We start from the raw sequence: 18,848 nt of genomic DNA, 5'->3' as shown, positions 1-18,848 counted from the left end.
TCTATAAACACATCTGCAGGTTTTCCCTTTGCGCTCTATAAACACATCTGCAGGTTTTTCCCTTTGCTCTCTATAAAGACACATCTGCAGGTTTTTCCCTTTGCTCTCTATAAAGACACATCTGCAGGTTTTTCCCTCCGCTCTCTATACAGACACATCTGCATGTTTTTCCCTCCGCTCTCTATACAGACACATCTGCAGGTTTTTCCCTCTTCTTCTCTATAAACACATCTGCAGGTTTTCCCTTCACTCTATAAACACATCTGCAGGTTTTTCCCTTCGCTCTCTATAAAGACACATCAGGTTTTTCTCACTATCTGACATGGGATCAGAAAAAACCTTTCCCATTTTAGGTCAATTAGGAACCAAAATTATTTATATTTACCAAATGCCAGAATAATGAGAGAGAGAGAATGTTTTAATGTTCTATTACTTTCTGAAAATTCAGAAGTTTCCCTCCATTTCATTAGTATTTGGCACCATTGCCCTTACACTGTGTGACACGTTTTGGATCTCCTTCCAGAATCTTCTCACAATAGTTGGTAGGAATTTGGGCCATTCCTCCTGACAGAACTGGTGTAGCTGAGCCATGTTTGTAGGTCGCCGCTCGCACCGGCCTTTTCAGATTTGCCCATAAATTTTCTATAGGATTGAGATCAGGGCTTTGTGATGGCCACTCCAAAACATTGACTTTGTTATCCTTAAGCCACTTTGTAACCAGTTTGGCAGTAGCTTCGGGTCATTGTTCATTTGGAAGACCCATTTCCCCCCAAGCTTTAAGTTCCTGGTTGAGGTCTTGAGATGTTTCTTCAGTATTGCCACATAATCTTCTTTCCTCACGATGCCATCTATTTTGTGAAGTGCACTAGTTCCTCTTGCAGCAAAACATCCCCACAACATGATGCTGCCGCCCCCATGTATCACAGTTTGGCTGGTGATCTTAGGCTTCAAAGCTTCTCCCTTTTTTAGCCCATGTTGATAAATTACTCATTTCACTGGGGATAATGACACAATCTTACCAGCTTCCTCCAGCATCTTCACAAGGCCTTTTGCTTTTGTTCTTTGGTTGATATGCACATGTCTGAGCAAAGCACATTCATCTCTGGTACGCAGAACCCGTCTCCTTCCGGAGCAGTATGATGGCTGAACATTCCTACATTGTTTGTACTTGCATATAATTGTTTGTACAGATGAACGAGGCACCTTCAGGTATCTGGAAAATTGCACCCAAGGATGAACCAAGTCCACAATTCTCTTCCTAAGATCTTTGTGGATTTCTTGTGACTTTCCCATGATGCTACACAAAGAAGCAGTGTGTTTCAGGTTTGCATTAAAGGAAATCCACAGGTGTGTCTCTAATTAGCTCAGGTGTATTGGCAACATCTATCCGAAGCTTCCAAAGATATGACATCATCATATGGGCTGTCCCATATTGTTTAAAGGCATAGTACTCTTAGGGGTACTTTGCACGTTGCGACATCGCTAGCATCGGCTAGCGATGCTGAGCGCGATAGTTCCTGCCCCCCGTCGCAGATGCGATATCTTGTGATAGCTGCCGTAGCGAACATTATCGCTACAGCAGCTTCACACGCACATACCTGCCCTGCGATCCGCCTCCTTCCTAAGGGGGCGGGTCGTGCGGCGTCACGCGGCAGGCGGCCAATAGAGGCGGAGATGAGTGGGACGTAAACATCCCGCCCACTTCCTTCCTTCCTCATTGCCAGTGGATGCAGGTAAGGAGATGTTCCTCGCTCCTGCGGCTTCATACACAGCGATGTATCTGCCACAGGAACGAGGAAGAACATCGTATTTCCTTTTGTTGCGACATTATTAAAATGTCCGACGCTACACAGATCACCGATTTACGACGCTTTTGCGATCGTTTATCGGCGCATCTAGGTTTTACACGTTGCGACGTCGTTACCGGCACCGGATGTGCATCACTTTCGATTTGACCCCGACGATATCGCAGTAGCGATGTCGCAACGTGCAAAGTACCCCTAAGTGTATGTAAACTTTTTACTTTGTTTTAAGGCGTTATTACTTTCTGCATTCCCTTAGTTACATAGGTTGGAAAAAAAAAAAAGCCCTCGGTCCATTTAGTTAAACCTTCATCCACCAATTATACATTTTCTCACTTATAACCACCAATGTTGTGTGTACTGAGGAAATAATCCAGCCCTTTTTTGAAAGCTGTTATAGTATCTGCCATTACTACCTCTTGTGGTCGGCATTCCACAGTCTGACTGCTCTAACTGTAAAGAACCCTTTCCTATTTAGGTGTCGGAATCGCTTTTCTTCCTCTCGCAGTGAGTGCCCCCTGGTCCTTAGTACTGTCTTTGGAAGAAATAAGTCATGTGCCAGTCCTTTATATTGACCACACATATATTTATACATATAAATGAGATCTCCTCTGAGACGTCTTTTTTCTAAGCTAAACATATCTAACTTATTCAACCTCTCATCATACGGGCGGCCTCTATTACTCATCATACGGGAGGCCTCCATTACTCATCATACGGGTGGCCTCTATTACTCATCATATGGGCGGCCTCCATTACTCATCATACGGGAGGCCTCCATTACTCATCATACGGGAGGCCTCCATTACTCATCATACGGGCGGCCTCCATTACTCATCATACGGGAGGCCTCCATTACTCATCATACGGGAGGCCTCCATTACTCATCATACGGGAGGCCTCCATTACTCATCATACAGGAGGCCTCCATTACTCATCATACGGGAGGCCTCCATTACTCATCATACGGGAGGCCTCCATTACTCATCATACGGGCGGCCTCCATTACTCATCATACGGGCGGCCTCCATTACTCATCATATGGGCGGCTTCCATTACTCATCATACGGGAGGCCTCCATTACTCATCATACGGGAGGCCTCCATTACTCATCATACGGGAGGCCTCCATTACTCATCATACGGGCGGCCTCCATTACTCATCATACGGGAGGCCTCCATTACTCATCATACGGGAGGCCTCCATTACTCATCATACGGGCGGCCTCCATTACTCATCATACGGGCGGCCTCCATTACTCATCATACGGGCGGCCTCCATTACTCATCATACGGGCGGCCTCCATACCTTGTAATAACTAGTTGCCGCCTTTGAACTGACTCTAACTTCTGAATGTCCTTTTTAAAATGTGGAGCCCAAAACTGGATCCCATATTCCAGATGTGGCCTTACAAGTGATTTATAGAGGGGTAACAATACGTTGGGATCCCGGGATCTAATCTCTCTTTTTATATACCCTAAAATCTTGTTTGCTTTAGCTGCTGCTCTCTCATTATTTTGGCATTTGGCAAATATAAATAATTTTGGTTCCTGATTGACCTAAAACGGGAAAGAATTATTCTGATTTCATGTCAGATAGTGAGGAAAACCTGCAGGTGTGTCTATACAGAGAGCCGAGGGAAAAACCTGCAGATGTGTTTATACAGAGAGCAGAGGGAAAAACCTGCTGATGTCTGTATAGAGAGCGGAGGGTAAAACTTGCAGATGTGTCTGTATAGAGAGCGGAGGAAAAACCTGCAGATGTGTCTGTATAGAGAGCGGAGGGTAAAACCTGCAGATGTGTCTGTATAGAGAGCGGAGGGTAAAACCTGCAGATGTCTGTATAGAGAGCGGAGGGAAAAACCTGCAGATGTGTCTGTATAGAGAGTGGAGGGAAAAACCTGCAGATGTGTCTGTATAGAGAGTGGAGGGAAAAACCTGCAGCTGTGTCTGTATAGAGAGTGGAGGGAAAAACCTGCAGATGTGTCTGTATAGAGAGTGGAGGGAAAAACCTGCAGCTGTGTCTGTATAGAGAGTGGAGGGAAAAACCTGCAGCTGTGTCTGTATAGCGAGCGGAGGAAAAATCTGCAGATGTGTCTGTATAGAGAGTGGAGGGAAAAACCTGCAGATGTGTCTGTATTGAGAACTGAGGGAAAAACCTGCAGCTGTGTCTGTATAGAGAGCAGAGGGGAAAAACCTGCAGATGTGTCTGTATAGAGAGCAGAGGGAAAAAACCTGCAGATGTGTCTGTATAGAGAGCGGAGGGAAAAACCTGCAGATGTGTCTGTATAGAGAGCGGAGGGAAAAACCTGCAGATGTGTCTGTATAAAGAGCAGAGGGGAAAAACCTGCAGATGTGTCTGTATAGAGAGCAGAGGGGAAAAACCTGCAGATGTGTCTGTATAGAGAGCAGAGGGGAAAAACCTGCAGATGTGTCTGGATAGAGAGCAGAGGGGAAAAACCTGCAGATGTGTCTGTATAGAGAGCAGAGGGGAAAAACCTGCAGATGTGTCTGTATAGAGAGCAGAGGGGATAAACCTGCAGATGTGTCTGTATAGAGAGCGGAGGGACAAACCTGCAGATGTCTGTATAGAGAGCGAAGGGACAAACCTGCAGATGTGTCTGTATAGAGAGCAGAGGGGAAAAACCTGCAGATGTGTCTGTATAGAGAGCAGAGGGGAAAAACCTGCAGATGTGTCTGTATGGAGAGCAGAGGGGAAAAACCTGCAGATGTGTCTGTATAGCGAGCGGAAGGGAAAAACCTGCAGATGTGTCTTTATAGAGAGCGGAAGGGAAAAATCTGCAGATGTGTCTTTATAGAGAGCGGAAGGGAAAAACCTGCAGATGTGTCTGTATAGAGAGCGGAAGGGAAAAACCTGCAGATGTGTCTTTTTAGCCAGTGTATGTAAACTTCTGGTTTCAACTGCATGAAACGGTAAAGTACTTTTGACTGATCTTTTTTTGGCTTTTAAGACTATATATATATATATATATATATATATATATATATATATATATATAATCTGGCTTTTTGGCTCAAGCACTGTATAATGCTGTGAAAGGATCGAAAAAAATAAATGGTCTGCTTGTTTTCAACAAACAGCTCCACTCTTGTCCATAGGCTGTGTCTGGTACTGCAGTTAATTTACATTCACTTGAATTTTGCTGAGCTGAAACAATGAACACAGTCCATGGGCAATGGGGATGCTGTTTTGGTAGAGAAGACTGGAGACCTGTTGTCTGCCCTAATTAACCTCTTAGACCCCAGGCCTTAAGTTATTTTTTCAATTAAAAGGGTTGTTTAGTATTCTAATAAAAGTCTGCAGTCCCTTCATGGGACTGCAGAATTCTGATGGCAATGCGCACACTGTCAGGATTCACCTGGGAGAACAGGTAGTTTTGTGAATGCAAGTATATGAAGAATTCTCCTTCAACTACATGTACTCAGCCTTGCTTAATCCAAGTGAATAGAGTCTGGTGGTTTTCACCAGCAATAGCGGTGAATCCTGACAGTGTGCACATTACACACTGTCAGGATTCCAAAGTTTGCAGTCGTATAGAGCGGCAGGAAACTTTTCTCAATTGACTGAATGACTCCCTTTAAGGCTGACTTGTGATATATGGTCTGTGCTCTAATAATCCAAAAGCAGGCTTGACCAACGGGCCTCCAGACAGGCGTGTTGACCCAGGCTAAAGGGGTTGTCCAAAGGGAAAAACTGTTTTTTGTTTTTTCCCCCCCCTCCTCTGAAACAGTGCCGCCTTTTTAATTGTCCAGGCTTGGTATTGCAGTTCTGCATTAGTCAAGTGAATGCAATACCAGACCCAACCAGTGGTGGTGCTGTTAATTAAGGGGGTACATTTTTTTTTCTTTCTATATTTTGAGGAATAAATTTCAGAATGAAGTAAATTGTATGATCGACCATTTTATAGAAAACACATTTACTCTGGAATAGGAAATAAATTTTAATATAAAAAAAATATTTTTTTTAAATAGTTATTTTTCCCCTTCACTTCAAAGGAGCACACCATGATCTTGGAATTTAATTTTCTTGATCCGCGGAGAGTTCTTCATCTTTCATCTTGTCACTCGTCGCGATCATGAGCTTGTAGAGACTTGTGTCCTGTGATATCCCATTAATCTCTGTTGGTTTGATCTCGTTGATGAAACCACAAATTTAGTGTATTAGATAAATGGCAAAAACACCCTTGGTTCCACAAGGCTTTGAGAAAGGTTCTTCAGCTGTTGGATGGAGTCCACCAGTTGAAAACCAAGTTGGGAGAAGGTGGTGTTGCATATATTTTGCACGGTTTGGACTATATTGAAGTGTAAGTGAAGCCTCCAGTTTTCTATGGTCTCGGATGACTTCCGAATAGTTCCAAATTTGTTAGAATTGGGGGCAACCGTTGCATTCGTGTTCTCCTCAATCCATGACGATAGACCTTCCTTCCATGAAAGACCAAGAAAGTTGTAAATTTCAGTGGCCTTCTTGAGAGGATGCCTAGAGAGGTCTTCATACCTTACCAACATATACTTCCCTTTCAGCCAAGAAGGTCTACTGAACGCCGTCTCAAGGGTCTTACTGTAATCCGTGCACATGTTCATGATCAACGTCAGGTCCATGTTGTGAGGTTTTCGACCTGACGAGTTCCAAATTTGGTAAGATCTATACTGGTCTACAAAAGTGTTTATTCTGGAGGCTAAAACTGCTCGGGGGTCCCTGACGAGGTGGACCACCTTAAGATTCAGTCTTGGATCATCCACAAGAGTCCTCATATGGTTGAGCTCAGGAATTCTGATGATTTTTATGGCCATGGTTTTGTAGGATCTACAAGACGTGGAGGCCAAAGTCAAGTTTATCTTTCGACATGCCTTCAAACATTGACTTTCTTGGACATGGTTGCATACGGGAGGAGAACATAAGGCTTTACTTGATCCTCTTCTGAAAAATGAAGACGTGATATGATCTTTAGGTGGTGGCTTGATGTAATTTTCCAGAAGATGGAAGTCACAGTCGTAGAGGTTGTGCAGCAGATCTCTGTAGGCCCCAAGTAAAGACCTCCGGTCTATTGTAGGCAGCCCGTTGGTGTTGGTAAACATGTCCTGAACGTGGAATAAGGGCTCGTATAGATAAAAGACGTCTGAGTTTTGGTTGAAAAGTTGTCCAAGAAATGAAGAGCCGCTTCTGGCGGTGGTGAATATTAGGATGTGTTTTCTGCCCTGCGGGCCGTTGACGTCTTCACATAAGGCTCTTGTTAGATTATCTATAAGACAAAGTGAATAAGTGAATGTTTCAACTCCCAGGAGATTACTGTATTCATCGCCGACCCATGATGGACGCCCCAGAACTCAGGGAGTCCACTCTTCTAGGACACTTAGTAAATCTTATTATTAATATTACATATTGTACCACCAGATGTCTAATACTGAATATATATATCACTGACCACCAGGTGTCTAATACTGAATATACCACTGACCAGCAGGTGTATAATGCTGAATATACCACTAACCACCAGGATTCTAATACTGAATATACCACTGGCCACCAGGTGTCTAATGCTGAATATACCACTGACCACCAGGATTCTAATACTGAATATACCACTGACCACCAGGTGTATAATGCTGAATATACCACTAACCACCAGGATTCTAATACTGAATATACCACTGGCCACCAGGTGTCTAATGCTGAATATACCACTGACCACCAGGTGTCTATTGCTGAGTATATCACCGACCACCAGGTGTCTAATGCTGAATATGCCACTGACCAGCAGGTGTCTAATGCTGAATTTACCACCGACCACCAGGTGTCTAATGCTGAATTTACCACCGACCACCAGTTGTCTAATGCTATGGTTTCTAGTATCTTGGGTACCTGTTTGCTGTCTTCAGGACATATCCTGTTTGACTACAGCTTCCAGTTTTTCAGCTACCTGTCTGCCTGCAGATTTCAGTATCTCTGCCACCGCCTTGCAGTTTCCAGGACGTCTTTTGGTTGCCAGCAGTTTCCAGTTTTTCCAACTACCTAACTGCCTGTGGATTTCAGTATCTCAGTTACCTGTCTGTGGTCTTCAAGACATGTACTGTTTGTCCGTGGCTTCCAGCTCTTCAGTGCTTCAGCTACCTGCCTGCCTGTGGTTTCCAGTATCTTGTCTACCTGTCTGCAGTCTCCAGAATGTCTCCTGCCTGCCTGTGGTTTCCATTATCTCACTTACCGGGCTGCGGTCTCCAGAATGTCTCCTGCCTGCCTGTGGCTTACAGTATCTTGTCTACCTGCCTAAGGTCTCTAGAATGTCTCCTGCCTGCCTGTGGTTCCAGTATCTTGGCTACCTGGCTGTGGTCTCCACATTGTCTCCTGCCTGCCTGTGGCTTCCAGCATCTTGTCTACCTGGCTGTGGTCTCCAGAATGTCTCCTGCCTGCCTGTGGCTTCCAGCATCTTGTCTACCTGGCTGTGGTCTCCAGAATGTCTCCTGCCTGCCTGTGGCTTCCAGCATCTTGTCTACCTGGCTGTGGTCTCCAGAATGTATCCTGCCTGCCTGTGGCTTCCAGCATCTTGTCTACCTGGCTGTGGTCTCCACATTGTCTCCTGCCTGTGGCTTCCAGCATCTTGTCTACCTTGCTGTGGTCTCCAGAATGTCTCCTGCCTGCCTGTGGCTTCCAGCATCTTGTCTACCTGGCTGTGGTCTCCAGAATGTCTCTTGCCTGCCTGTGGTTTCCAGTATTTCAGCTGTCTATCTCGCACGTGTTTCACCTGCCTGCTGCACCAATGCACGTGGCCAATGTGCCCACCTGGACCTTGGGCTTTGAGGACCCACCTCACCTAGTGAGAGCCTAACACAAAGCCACTATGTTTGAATTAAAGAGTTTGAAAGGAGTTGTCTATAGTCATAGGAGACCTCGGAGCACTCCAACTGCCATCTTTTTATGGCAGTTGGAGTACTTGCAATTCCCAGGGAATTAATTTGAAGCAAATGAAATTTTGGGGGGAAAAAAAATCGCCAAATCTTGCAAATATGAACTTCAAAAGATTCAATCATCACTATCTTACACAAACAAAAAAAATAAATACATTTCTCAGTGGTTAAAAATAAATAAAGAGATTTTGTCACCTTTGATGTGTCCACAGCGATTCTCGGCCGTCACGCTCCGGCACGGTGATGTGAAGGTCATCCTGAGGGACTTAATGGCTGTGTATTGGATTCCCAGTGATGTAAACATGAGTAGCACAAAGACTTTCCATGAACACTCCATCATTCAGAATTTACATAGCTTCAGCCGTACGTCCTATGGAAGACATCAGAGAACCGTGACTTGGCACAAATCTCACATACATGGTCACATAGTATGGTTTCACGTAAACGTTAATATTGCACAAACTTGACAATCTTTAAGAAAAAAAACTCCAGAAAATAATAAAAAAAAAAAAACTACAGAAAATGTTTAACTTTTTGTCTCCCCTAACCCAAGTCTATTCGAATTACGCAATGTGTATATGTCCCTATGTCCTCCTTTCTCAGAAACCTAAAAACACAGAAATGCTCCACAAATCTGCACGGTTCTACATATAGTCGTCAGGTTCCGTTATGAAATCGGCCAATTTGAATTCAAATCTGATTATGAAAAGTTTCAGTTGGTTCTTGTTGCTATGACATCAAAGAGTTTTCCTTTTATTGGTCCATATATAATTAATACATAAAAGTTTCAGTACTTTGAAACATCATTATTTTTGCAAATATAAAGATGCACAATATTTTTACATTTTTACGATATTTATTTAGAGGAAACTTAGCAACAATTCACATACTGTATTTTCCGGATTATAAGACGCACTTTTTTCCCCCCAAAACTGGGGGTAAAATGGGGGTGCGTCTTACAATCCGGATATGGTTTACCGGGGAGGCAGTTGTGGAGCACGGTCATAGGACGCAGGGTCAGCAATACTGAGGGCTCGGAGGAGCGGTGGAGCGGCTCCGGAGGGTCACAGACTTCAGGAAAATGACCATGGAGTTCTATCTGTGCACGCACAGTCTCCGCGGCCATATTCTTGATATCCATCTCATCAACCGCGGGTGATTCAACGGAGACTGCAGTCAGATTCACAGCACCCGCCACCGAGATACCCCGTCTTGTGACCCTTCTGAGTCATTCCACTGCTGTTACACTCTCAGCAGATTAATGGCACCCACCACTGCAAAACCTCCGAGACCGTAGTATCACCGACCCTCCTAAGCTGCAACACCCCCTCCTCTGAGACCATCTCGTTAACCATGGGTGATTCAACTGAGCCCTCGGTCACACTGTCCTGTGACCGTCCTGAGTCGCTCCACTGCAGTTACACCCCCGGCAGATAAATGGCGCCCACCGCCGCAACACTCAAGAGACCGTAGTATCATGACCCTCCTGAGCCACAACACCCCCTCCTCTGAGTCCATCTTGTCAACCGTGGGCGATTCAACTGAGCCCTCGGTCACACTGTCCTATGACCCTCCTGAGTCGCTCCACTGCAGTTACACCCCCGGCAGATAAATGGCGCCCCCTGCTGCCACACCCCCACAGCCTGCTGGCAGATCAATGACACCCACCACTGCAAAACCCCCGAGCCAGTAGTATCACTGACCCTTCTGAGCCGCAACACCCCCTCCTCTGAGCCCATCTTGTCAACCTCATGTGGTTCAACGGAGCCCGCAGTCAGATCAATGGCACCCGCTGCCGAGACACCCCATCTTGTGACCTTCCTGAGTCGCTCCACTGCAGTGACACCCCCGGTAGATCAATGGCGCCCACCGCCGCAACACCCTCGTAAGCCCGCTGGCAGTTCCGGACCGGATTCCCGCTGTCGGCACCGGCGGGCTACAACCCGGTCCACTTAAGGTTTCCCGTGACCAGATCTCCGTCGCCTGTGGCCCTGTTCACCGTCTGCCACCTAGCCAGGTAGTCCAAGGGCTACTATCCCTGACTACACTGCACAGTCTCCGCTTCACTTCCACTTCTACTTCACTACAACTGTCAACTTCAACTATCAGTACTGATCTGTCTGTGTTCCCGCCTCTGACACCTCAGGACCCCAAGGTGGGTGTTCTCATCCACCTGATCCCGCCCACTGGTGTGTCCCTATTATCACGAGGGGGTGGCTAGGGTTTAATGACTGTGTGTTGTGCCTGAGTGTGGGTTTCTGGTGGTAGCAAGGAGCATGTACAACATATGTGACTACCTGGTTTTGCCAGGGCGTCACACTAATCGATTTTCTTATAGTGATATTCTCTTGCATGAATATCCCACTCACACAGAAAGCAGCAGAACTTTCCACCCTGAAGACCAAGTAAGTGGGTAACCACCTATAAGTCAACATAGGGGGCCACAAATGTTGGTCATAGTTCAGGCTCCTCATGTCATTCTTGCCAGGTGAAGCAAGCGTGGCGGGATGCATTCGGACCTACGTGCGTATGAAGCACAACAAAAAACACCAAAATGGGGGGCACAGGGGACAGAAAAACAACGGGAGGCCCTGTAACTAATGAGCGGGGTAGGTGGGCACCACCTAACCTCACCTGCAACTGTCCCTTCTCTTCTCACCAGTCCCTCTACAGTTTCCACATGTGCTCCCAAACAGGAATCTGGGACCCTATAAAGCCCCTATAGTAACCCTGACTAGTGAGGGGCAGTTGGGGTTCATTAGACCTCACAACACACCAGGGAAGTAAAAACAAACAGGAAAGGGGGGGGGGTAAATAAACAACTGAAAAGATATAGCCTGGGCAGGAACTTGACTTGCAGAACCTTCCCCAACGGTGGCCAGGACACAAATGACTTTGTATCTTCAGCAGGGAATGCTGGGATACACCACTATTTAGAGCTGAAGGGCAATTCACTCAGCAAGAAACTGCTTTGGAAAGGCTGCAGCAGCAAAACTGGCACTTAAGCACTTCAGTGACAAGAGACATGAAATTTAAATGAAGAGAGCCCGATGAGAGGCTCCAGTCCAGAGGCTGTCACTGGTCTCAACATGCCGGGAGACGATCGTGACACCTCAGCAGCTGTTTCATGCAGTCATAGGTTTCATTCATGTGGACGGAAATCACCAACTGGAATTGAAGGTAGCACATTGTCATTATACAGCAAGACGGCTTTTAGGGTTGTTTTGGACGAATAGATGAAGAGTCTTCATTACTCTGGATTATGACTTATCTTCAGAGCTTCCATTAAACTGTTGCTGTATGCCACAAGATCGCCCTCGATGAACAAATGTCGGACAAATCATATTGACCAAAATTTACCACTAACATGAAGGACAATATGTCATGAAAAAACAATCTCAGAATCACTGGGAAATATTGAGTTATTACCTAAAGGAACACTGGTCAGAATTCGGGAAGGGGAAAACAGGCTTAGGGGTAAAGTGGCTATTTTCTGATGCCACAGTATATAGTTACTCATTCCCCAGATCTCCTAATTATCTCCTATAAGAGTTTTATAATAACCTACATTTATGGATCATTTTCCTTCACAATATGTATCTCTTCTTACAATTCTTCCTTTTTTCCAGTCCCGTACGGCCGCCATTAATCAGCAAGCACAATAACAATTACTATTTGTCAGATCAGAACGGAAGTGCCATTATAACCGGCATCATTTTAATTAATATTCACAATTATCTATCGTATGTGCAGACATTTCCAGCGCTCCAGATGTCCTCCAGCAGGACAGGCATTATCCTGAAGGAACCGCTGGAACGGGAACTGTAGAAGACTTTTGTATGTCCTGGATATTAATACCAACCACAATGAAAAGACGGTGAAAAGTAAAGAATAGACGTCTCGCCTCCACCGCCTTTCAGGAAGGATCCTATTGTGCCTGCGACGGTTCTGTAGTCTGGTGACATATTTCATTGCTAGAATAAGCTGTCAAGGTACAGGTGATAAGATCTTAGGAACAATACATCAGTCGGATCCATCCGCAGATTGTATGGAGGGATGGTGGGAAGGGAGGGGGGGCAGTCTCCTGTCACTAAAATCCAAAATAATAAAGTCTAGGCTTCTCGAAGGAAACAGAAGACACACAAAAAATAAAACATAGACAGGTACAAGCGCGTCCTGTTACTTTATCATATTTACCCTTATAGAAAGATCAAGAGGCAAAATGCAAAGTGATAGGATAACATTTCCAAAACTTCCTGAAAATTTTTGGAACTTTTTGAAACTTCATATGAATGGAAAGAACAATGAAAAACAAGAGAAAAATAATACATAAATAAGTAAATAAATAATAATAATAATAATCTAAGATTCCAGGTATTGGAAATTCTTATGTCCAAACAATAACATAATAATTATTTTAATATAGATTTTAATATATATTTATAAATATAAATATATATCTTAGTATATACAGTATATATATATATATATATATATATATATATATACATACACATATACAGTATATATATATATATATATATATATATACACACAGTATATATATATTATATATACAGTGTATATATATATAGACAAACACTGGAGATCAAAATTAGAGAACAACACACAATTTCCTAAATGTTGCGGTCACTATGTCGTCCTATGTGATTATATCCAAACATGAAGGAACTTGCAGTATTTAAAGCTTATTTCATTAACTGAATAAATTCTAAAGCACATAATAAAAATGTAAATTAGATAAATTAAAAAGAACACGGATCAAAATTAGAGAACACTTTCAGATACCTGCAAGTTATTGGTGATAATCTGGCACCTGGTGATAATTTCCTTAATTATCTGACAAACCGTATGAAACCGGCAGCCTAACTTTCCAGTTTGCACTGACTTTGCAAAAATGGTGACTGAAACCCTGCAGCAGCAGGTTGTCCAGATGAAGGCCAAAGGGGTGACCCTATCAGGCATAGCAAGAGAAGTTGCATGTTACAAGTCTGTGATTTTGAGAATATTGCATCTTTACAACATCACAAATTCTTTCAAGTCCCCCAAAAAGGCTGGTCACCCTCGAAAGACAAATGCAAGAGAGGACAGGATAATTTGGAGAATCTCCATGGGTAATCGTTTCATCACTGCAGCTGGAAATAATCGGCAGTTCAGCACTGAACATGGTAAGGATCTGTCTCGTCATACAGTGTCACGACGTTTAAGAGCATTTGGACTGCAAGCTCTCAAAGGGCTAGACTCACCTTTGATGAGGAGCATGGTGTGCGCACAGAGGAAAAGTGGTCCACAGCTCATTTTAGTGATGAAAGCAAGTTTACTTTATTTATTTAATTATGTTCATTGACAAACTGGGGAAAGACTGATATCATCATACAGTGTCACGATGTTTAAGAGCATTTGGACTGAAAGCCCACTCTGCAGTGACCACATTTCTCATTACCAGAAAGAATTAAAAGACTAGACTCACCTTTGATGAGGAACATGTTGTGTGAACAGAGGAGAAGTGGCCACAGTTAATTTTAGTGATGAAAGCAAGTTTAATTTATTTGGGTCTGATGGGAAACATTATGTTCGTCCACAAACTGGGGAAAGACTGAACCCAAAGTGTGTTAAGAAGTCAGTGAAAGGTGGTGAAGGAAGTGTCATGGTTTGGGGAATGTTTTCGGCAGCAGGAGTTGGACCTCTCATACAGCTACATGGCAGAGTGAATACACGTGTGGATCAGAACCTTCTTCAACATCACATGGTTCCTTACTTGTGTCCATCACTCAAGCAGCCAGCAATTTTCATCAGAGATCCACCTGCCCATGTTAACTAGTAAGATGGCATTGTCAAATTCAGACAACGAGATGGTGAGCCAATAGGTTGTCATGACAGCTGATGATCCCTATTATAAAGTGCAGTACACAAACATGACCTGCAGATGGTGCTGTCCTCTGCTCCAATGATCGTAATTTCTTTTATGGTGCACCATCTAGTGGCCATAAGCCAGTACTGCCAATTATTACTTTTCCAATCTGAGAACCGGTCTCACCTTGCATCCTTGAGACACGCACAATGTGATTATTATTCATTCTTTGTCTTCTCTTTGTACAAACATTTATTTGCAAATATTTTTGTACTTTTAATTACTTTGGTCCACATAGAGTTGATTCTATAATTTACCGTCCTTGTTTCGTTTACTGAGCGGAATCCAATTGCCTTTTAGTTCTAGGACCCGAGTTTGCAGTCTGGACATCTTTTTAGTAACCCCAGCGGTTTGTTCGGCATCAGATGTTTATTTCCCTCTTGCTGCTCGGCTCATTTATCAAAATTACGGGCATGACAAAGAGACTTCAGAGGGATCTGCATTATCTGCGAGCGACACGAGGGGTTCATCATTACTGCACGGCCATCTGTTTCCTTTCTAAGCTGCGATCAGTAAACAATAGCGGTATTCTTTTTCTAATGTAATGGACAGGTAAAAAAAAATAAATAAAAAAAATCAACTTTTAAACCTAGAAGAACAATAAAATCGCATATTCTGTACAAAAAAAAATCTCCTGGCTACATTTCATTAGTGGATATTGGTTATGTGACATCTGCACAACCCCAACCCCTGCAGGCAATCAGTGACTCTAAGCTTGGTGCACCCACACACTTTTTTTTTTTTTGTCCAGAGGCCTCTGGTGGACAAAGGTGGTATTACATTACACAAATTAAATGGGATACTTTGCTTCAATTTGTCAGTGCAGGTATTTATTATTATTTATTCACTTATATAGCACTACTAGCTGTACTACCTGGCTTCGCAAGGGTTAATAACTGCTGTTAACAAAATAGAATGTATTAACATTCCCAGGATAGAATGTATAAATAGAATGTATTAACGCCCGGGATAGTAACTGTCTCTCTGTTTCTCTCCCATTCTCTGTCTGTCTCCCTCTCTGTATATATCTCTCTGTCTCTCTCTCTATCTCTTTGTCTGTCTTTTTCCCTGTCTGTCTCTGTCTCTTTCTCCGTCTGTCTCATTCTCTTTTCCTGTCTGTCTATCTCTGTCACTTTCCCTGTCTGTCTCTTTCCCTCTCTTTCCCTGTCTGTCTCTTTCCCTGTGTCTATCTCTTTGTCTGTCTCTTTATCTGTCTTTGTCTGTCTCTTACCCTGTCTCTCTCTTTCCCTGTCTGCCTCTTTCCCTCTGTCTCTTTCCCTGTGTCTGTCTCTTTGTATGTCTCTTACCCTGTCTGTCTCTTTCCCTCTCTTTCCCTGTCTGTCTGTTTCCCTGTCTCTTTGTCTGTGTCTGTCTCTTTACCTGTCTGTCTCTTAACCTGTCTCTCTCTTTCCCTGTCAGTCTGTCTCTTTGTCTGTGTCTGTCTCTTTGTGTCTGTTTCTTACCCTGTCTGTGTCTGCCTCTTTCCCTGTCTGTGTCTGTCTCTTTCCCTGGCTGCATTGTGACACGCCAACATTCCATATAAGGGCGTGGCTGCGCATTCTTCTGAAGTTCCGGCTGCACTGTGGCTCCCAGCTTCATTCGTTTTAATGGAGGCAGGTTTTTTGGTGAATAACTGTAAAGAGCGGGGTTAAAATTTCCCCTTAAAACATAGCCTATGACGCTCTCGGGGTCCAGAAGTGTGAGTGTACATAATTTTGTGGCTGTAGCTGCGACGGTGCAGATGCCAATCCCAGACATACATACACACACACATTCAGCTTTATATATTAGATTAATTCCACAACGCTTTACATACATTGGCAACACTGTCCCCATTGGGGCTCACAATTTATATTCCCTATCAGTATGTTTTTGGAGTGTGGGAGGAAACCGGAGAACCCAGAGGAAACCCACGCAAACACGGGGAGAACATACAAACTCCTTGCAGATGATGTCCTTAGTGGGACTAGAACCCAGGACCCCAGTGCTGCAAGGCTGCAGTGCTAACCACTGAGCCACCATGCCGCCCTGGTAATATACAGTATCAATGTGAGGTCCAAGTACTGACGAAATTTCTAAGCCCCAGTGCAAAATCTGTAACAAGGCCTCCAATGGACTCTTCATATGGGTCAAAGGGACCATAGCTTCTATGGAAAGCTTGTGGGCCGTCATTGGAGGCTCCAGTTCTCATCTTCCTATATTCAGCTTTCAGACTCAAATACAGTTGAATACTTGAATGCCGCTGCAAGAAACAGTGTGATGAGGTCATCACACTATGACCTCATCATCCTGCTGTTATCACTGGTGCCTTAGTGCACACAGCATCATGTACATGTCTGCGCAACATCCGAGTTTTCCTAGGTGAAGCTGTTTAAGGAATGCCAGCAGCCTTGTCGTGGTTCTTGAACCAAAAAATATTATGTACCCCTGTTCTATTGCCTTTGTGCAAACTCCATAAAGTTATGCTCTGGGTCTGGGTACAAATCTATACTCTATGCATGTTTGTGACCTGCAAAGGATATGGATAGATAGATTTATTATGCTTGCTTATATAGCGGCAACATATTCTACAGCGCTTTACAGACATCATCATCTTCATCACTGTCCCCATTGGGGCTCATAATCTATATTTCTTATCAGTATGTCTTTGGAGTTTTGGAGGAAGCCAGAACATTCATAGGAAACCCATGCAAACATGGGACGAACATATAAAATCCTTGCATTTTGTAGGACGGGAGTATACCTTTAATAAAGTCATGACACCAGCTGAAATCTATCAGTAACTAGAAAGCAATCCTGCCAATTAGCAAAAAGTATAAAAATCTGCCAGGATGACGAAGATGAAACGAAGGTGGACATAGCAGCAAGACAGTGATCCAAAACACACAGCCAGGGAAACTGTCAATTGGTTTTAGAGCCGATCACCAGAGCTCAATCCAATAGAAAATTTAGAAAAGGAACTAAAGCTCAGAGTTCATAGAAGAAGCCAACGAGACCTGCAGGATATGAAGAGTGTTTATGTGGAAGAGTGAACCAAAATCACACCTGAGCAGTGGAGACAAATAGTTTCTTCATGCAGGAGGCGTCTTGAAGCGTCTTCACCAACAAAGCACCTTTAAATGTATATTTCCTTAAAAAAGTGTTGCCTGTATATGGTTGAATCAAATCTTTACTGGATATACCATCCCTGGATCTTCTATGCACTATACAGTGTATAACTTGAGAACGGCGGCAGCTATAGGCATAGAAGTGGTGTCTAGGTATAGTAAAGTAGCCATGCGCTACGCAATGAAACCACCTATAGCGCCACCTGGTGGAAAACAACGGAGTTAGCATTTTGTATCTCGAAAACGGAATGAGATAGAGAAAAAAAGTGAATTACAAAGTTGTAGGGCATCATCAATTCAATACGAATCGACACCTTGCATACAGAAATGCTATGATTAGAATGTGTAAAACTCATGCGATACCTCATGGAGACCTTCCTACAAGTCATTGGGTATGGTGGCTGTGTGGAGTGGCCTCCACGCTCACCTGACCTGACCCCATTGGACTTCTTTCTGTGAGGTCACATCAAACAGCAGGTGTATGCGACCCCTCCACCAACATTGCAGGACCTACGACGACGTATCACAGATGCTTCTGCAAACGTGTCACCTACCATATTGCACAGCGTGCAGCAAGATACAGTATGCTGTGCAGAGGCCAGATGTCCATTGCAGCTGACGGGGGACACTTGACCATCAAAGTTAAATGCACGCCATATGAGTGACCAGCATTCAATGTTTTGGGGGGGTCATGGGTTTCATATCAAAGCATTTCTGTATGCAAGGTGTCGATTCGTATTGAATTGATGATTCCCTACAAATTTTTAATTCACTTTTTTTCTCTATCTCGTTCCGTTTTTGAGATAAAAATGCTAACTCCGTTGTTTTCCACCAGGTGGCGCCAGAGGTGGTTTCATTGCGTAGCGCATGGCTACTTTACTATACCTAGACACCACTTCTATGCCTATAGCTGCCGCCGTTCTCAAGTTAATGGCGGTGGACAGGATATGGGTGGACACACTGTATACTCTGCCATATTCACAACTGAGTCAGACGTGCCGAACGTTTCCCGCTGGAACAGCATTTAGTCACAACTTAAAATTAGATTGACAATCTGCTAGAAACATCCGTCTTTGATTTCCTGCTC

The 18,848-nt window shown here is 43.9% G+C and overlaps 1 protein-coding gene across 1 annotated transcript in view; it reads right to left on the bottom strand.

Moving 5' to 3' along the window:
• Positions 1-5,750: 5,750 nt before the first annotated feature.
• The window catches only part of LOC142301171 (carbohydrate sulfotransferase 1-like), a 129,421-nt gene continuing 116,323 nt past the window's right edge, over positions 5,751-18,848 (bottom strand). Inside the window, exons 2-3 of the mRNA XM_075342201.1 lie at positions 8,918-9,092; positions 5,751-7,062 (exon numbers count right to left, since the gene is read on the bottom strand). Of these exons, the coding sequence (XP_075198316.1) occupies positions 5,984-7,062; positions 8,918-9,062 (1,224 nt within the window). The 5' untranslated portion in view covers positions 9,063-9,092 and the 3' untranslated portion in view covers positions 5,751-5,983. The remainder of the gene's footprint in view (positions 7,063-8,917; positions 9,093-18,848) is intronic.

Source organism: Anomaloglossus baeobatrachus, chromosome 4 (assembly GCF_048569485.1).
Source record: "Anomaloglossus baeobatrachus isolate aAnoBae1 chromosome 4, aAnoBae1.hap1, whole genome shotgun sequence".
Taxonomy (NCBI): domain Eukaryota; kingdom Metazoa; phylum Chordata; class Amphibia; order Anura; family Aromobatidae; genus Anomaloglossus; species Anomaloglossus baeobatrachus.
This window is presented reverse-complemented; position numbering and strand designations above follow the sequence as displayed.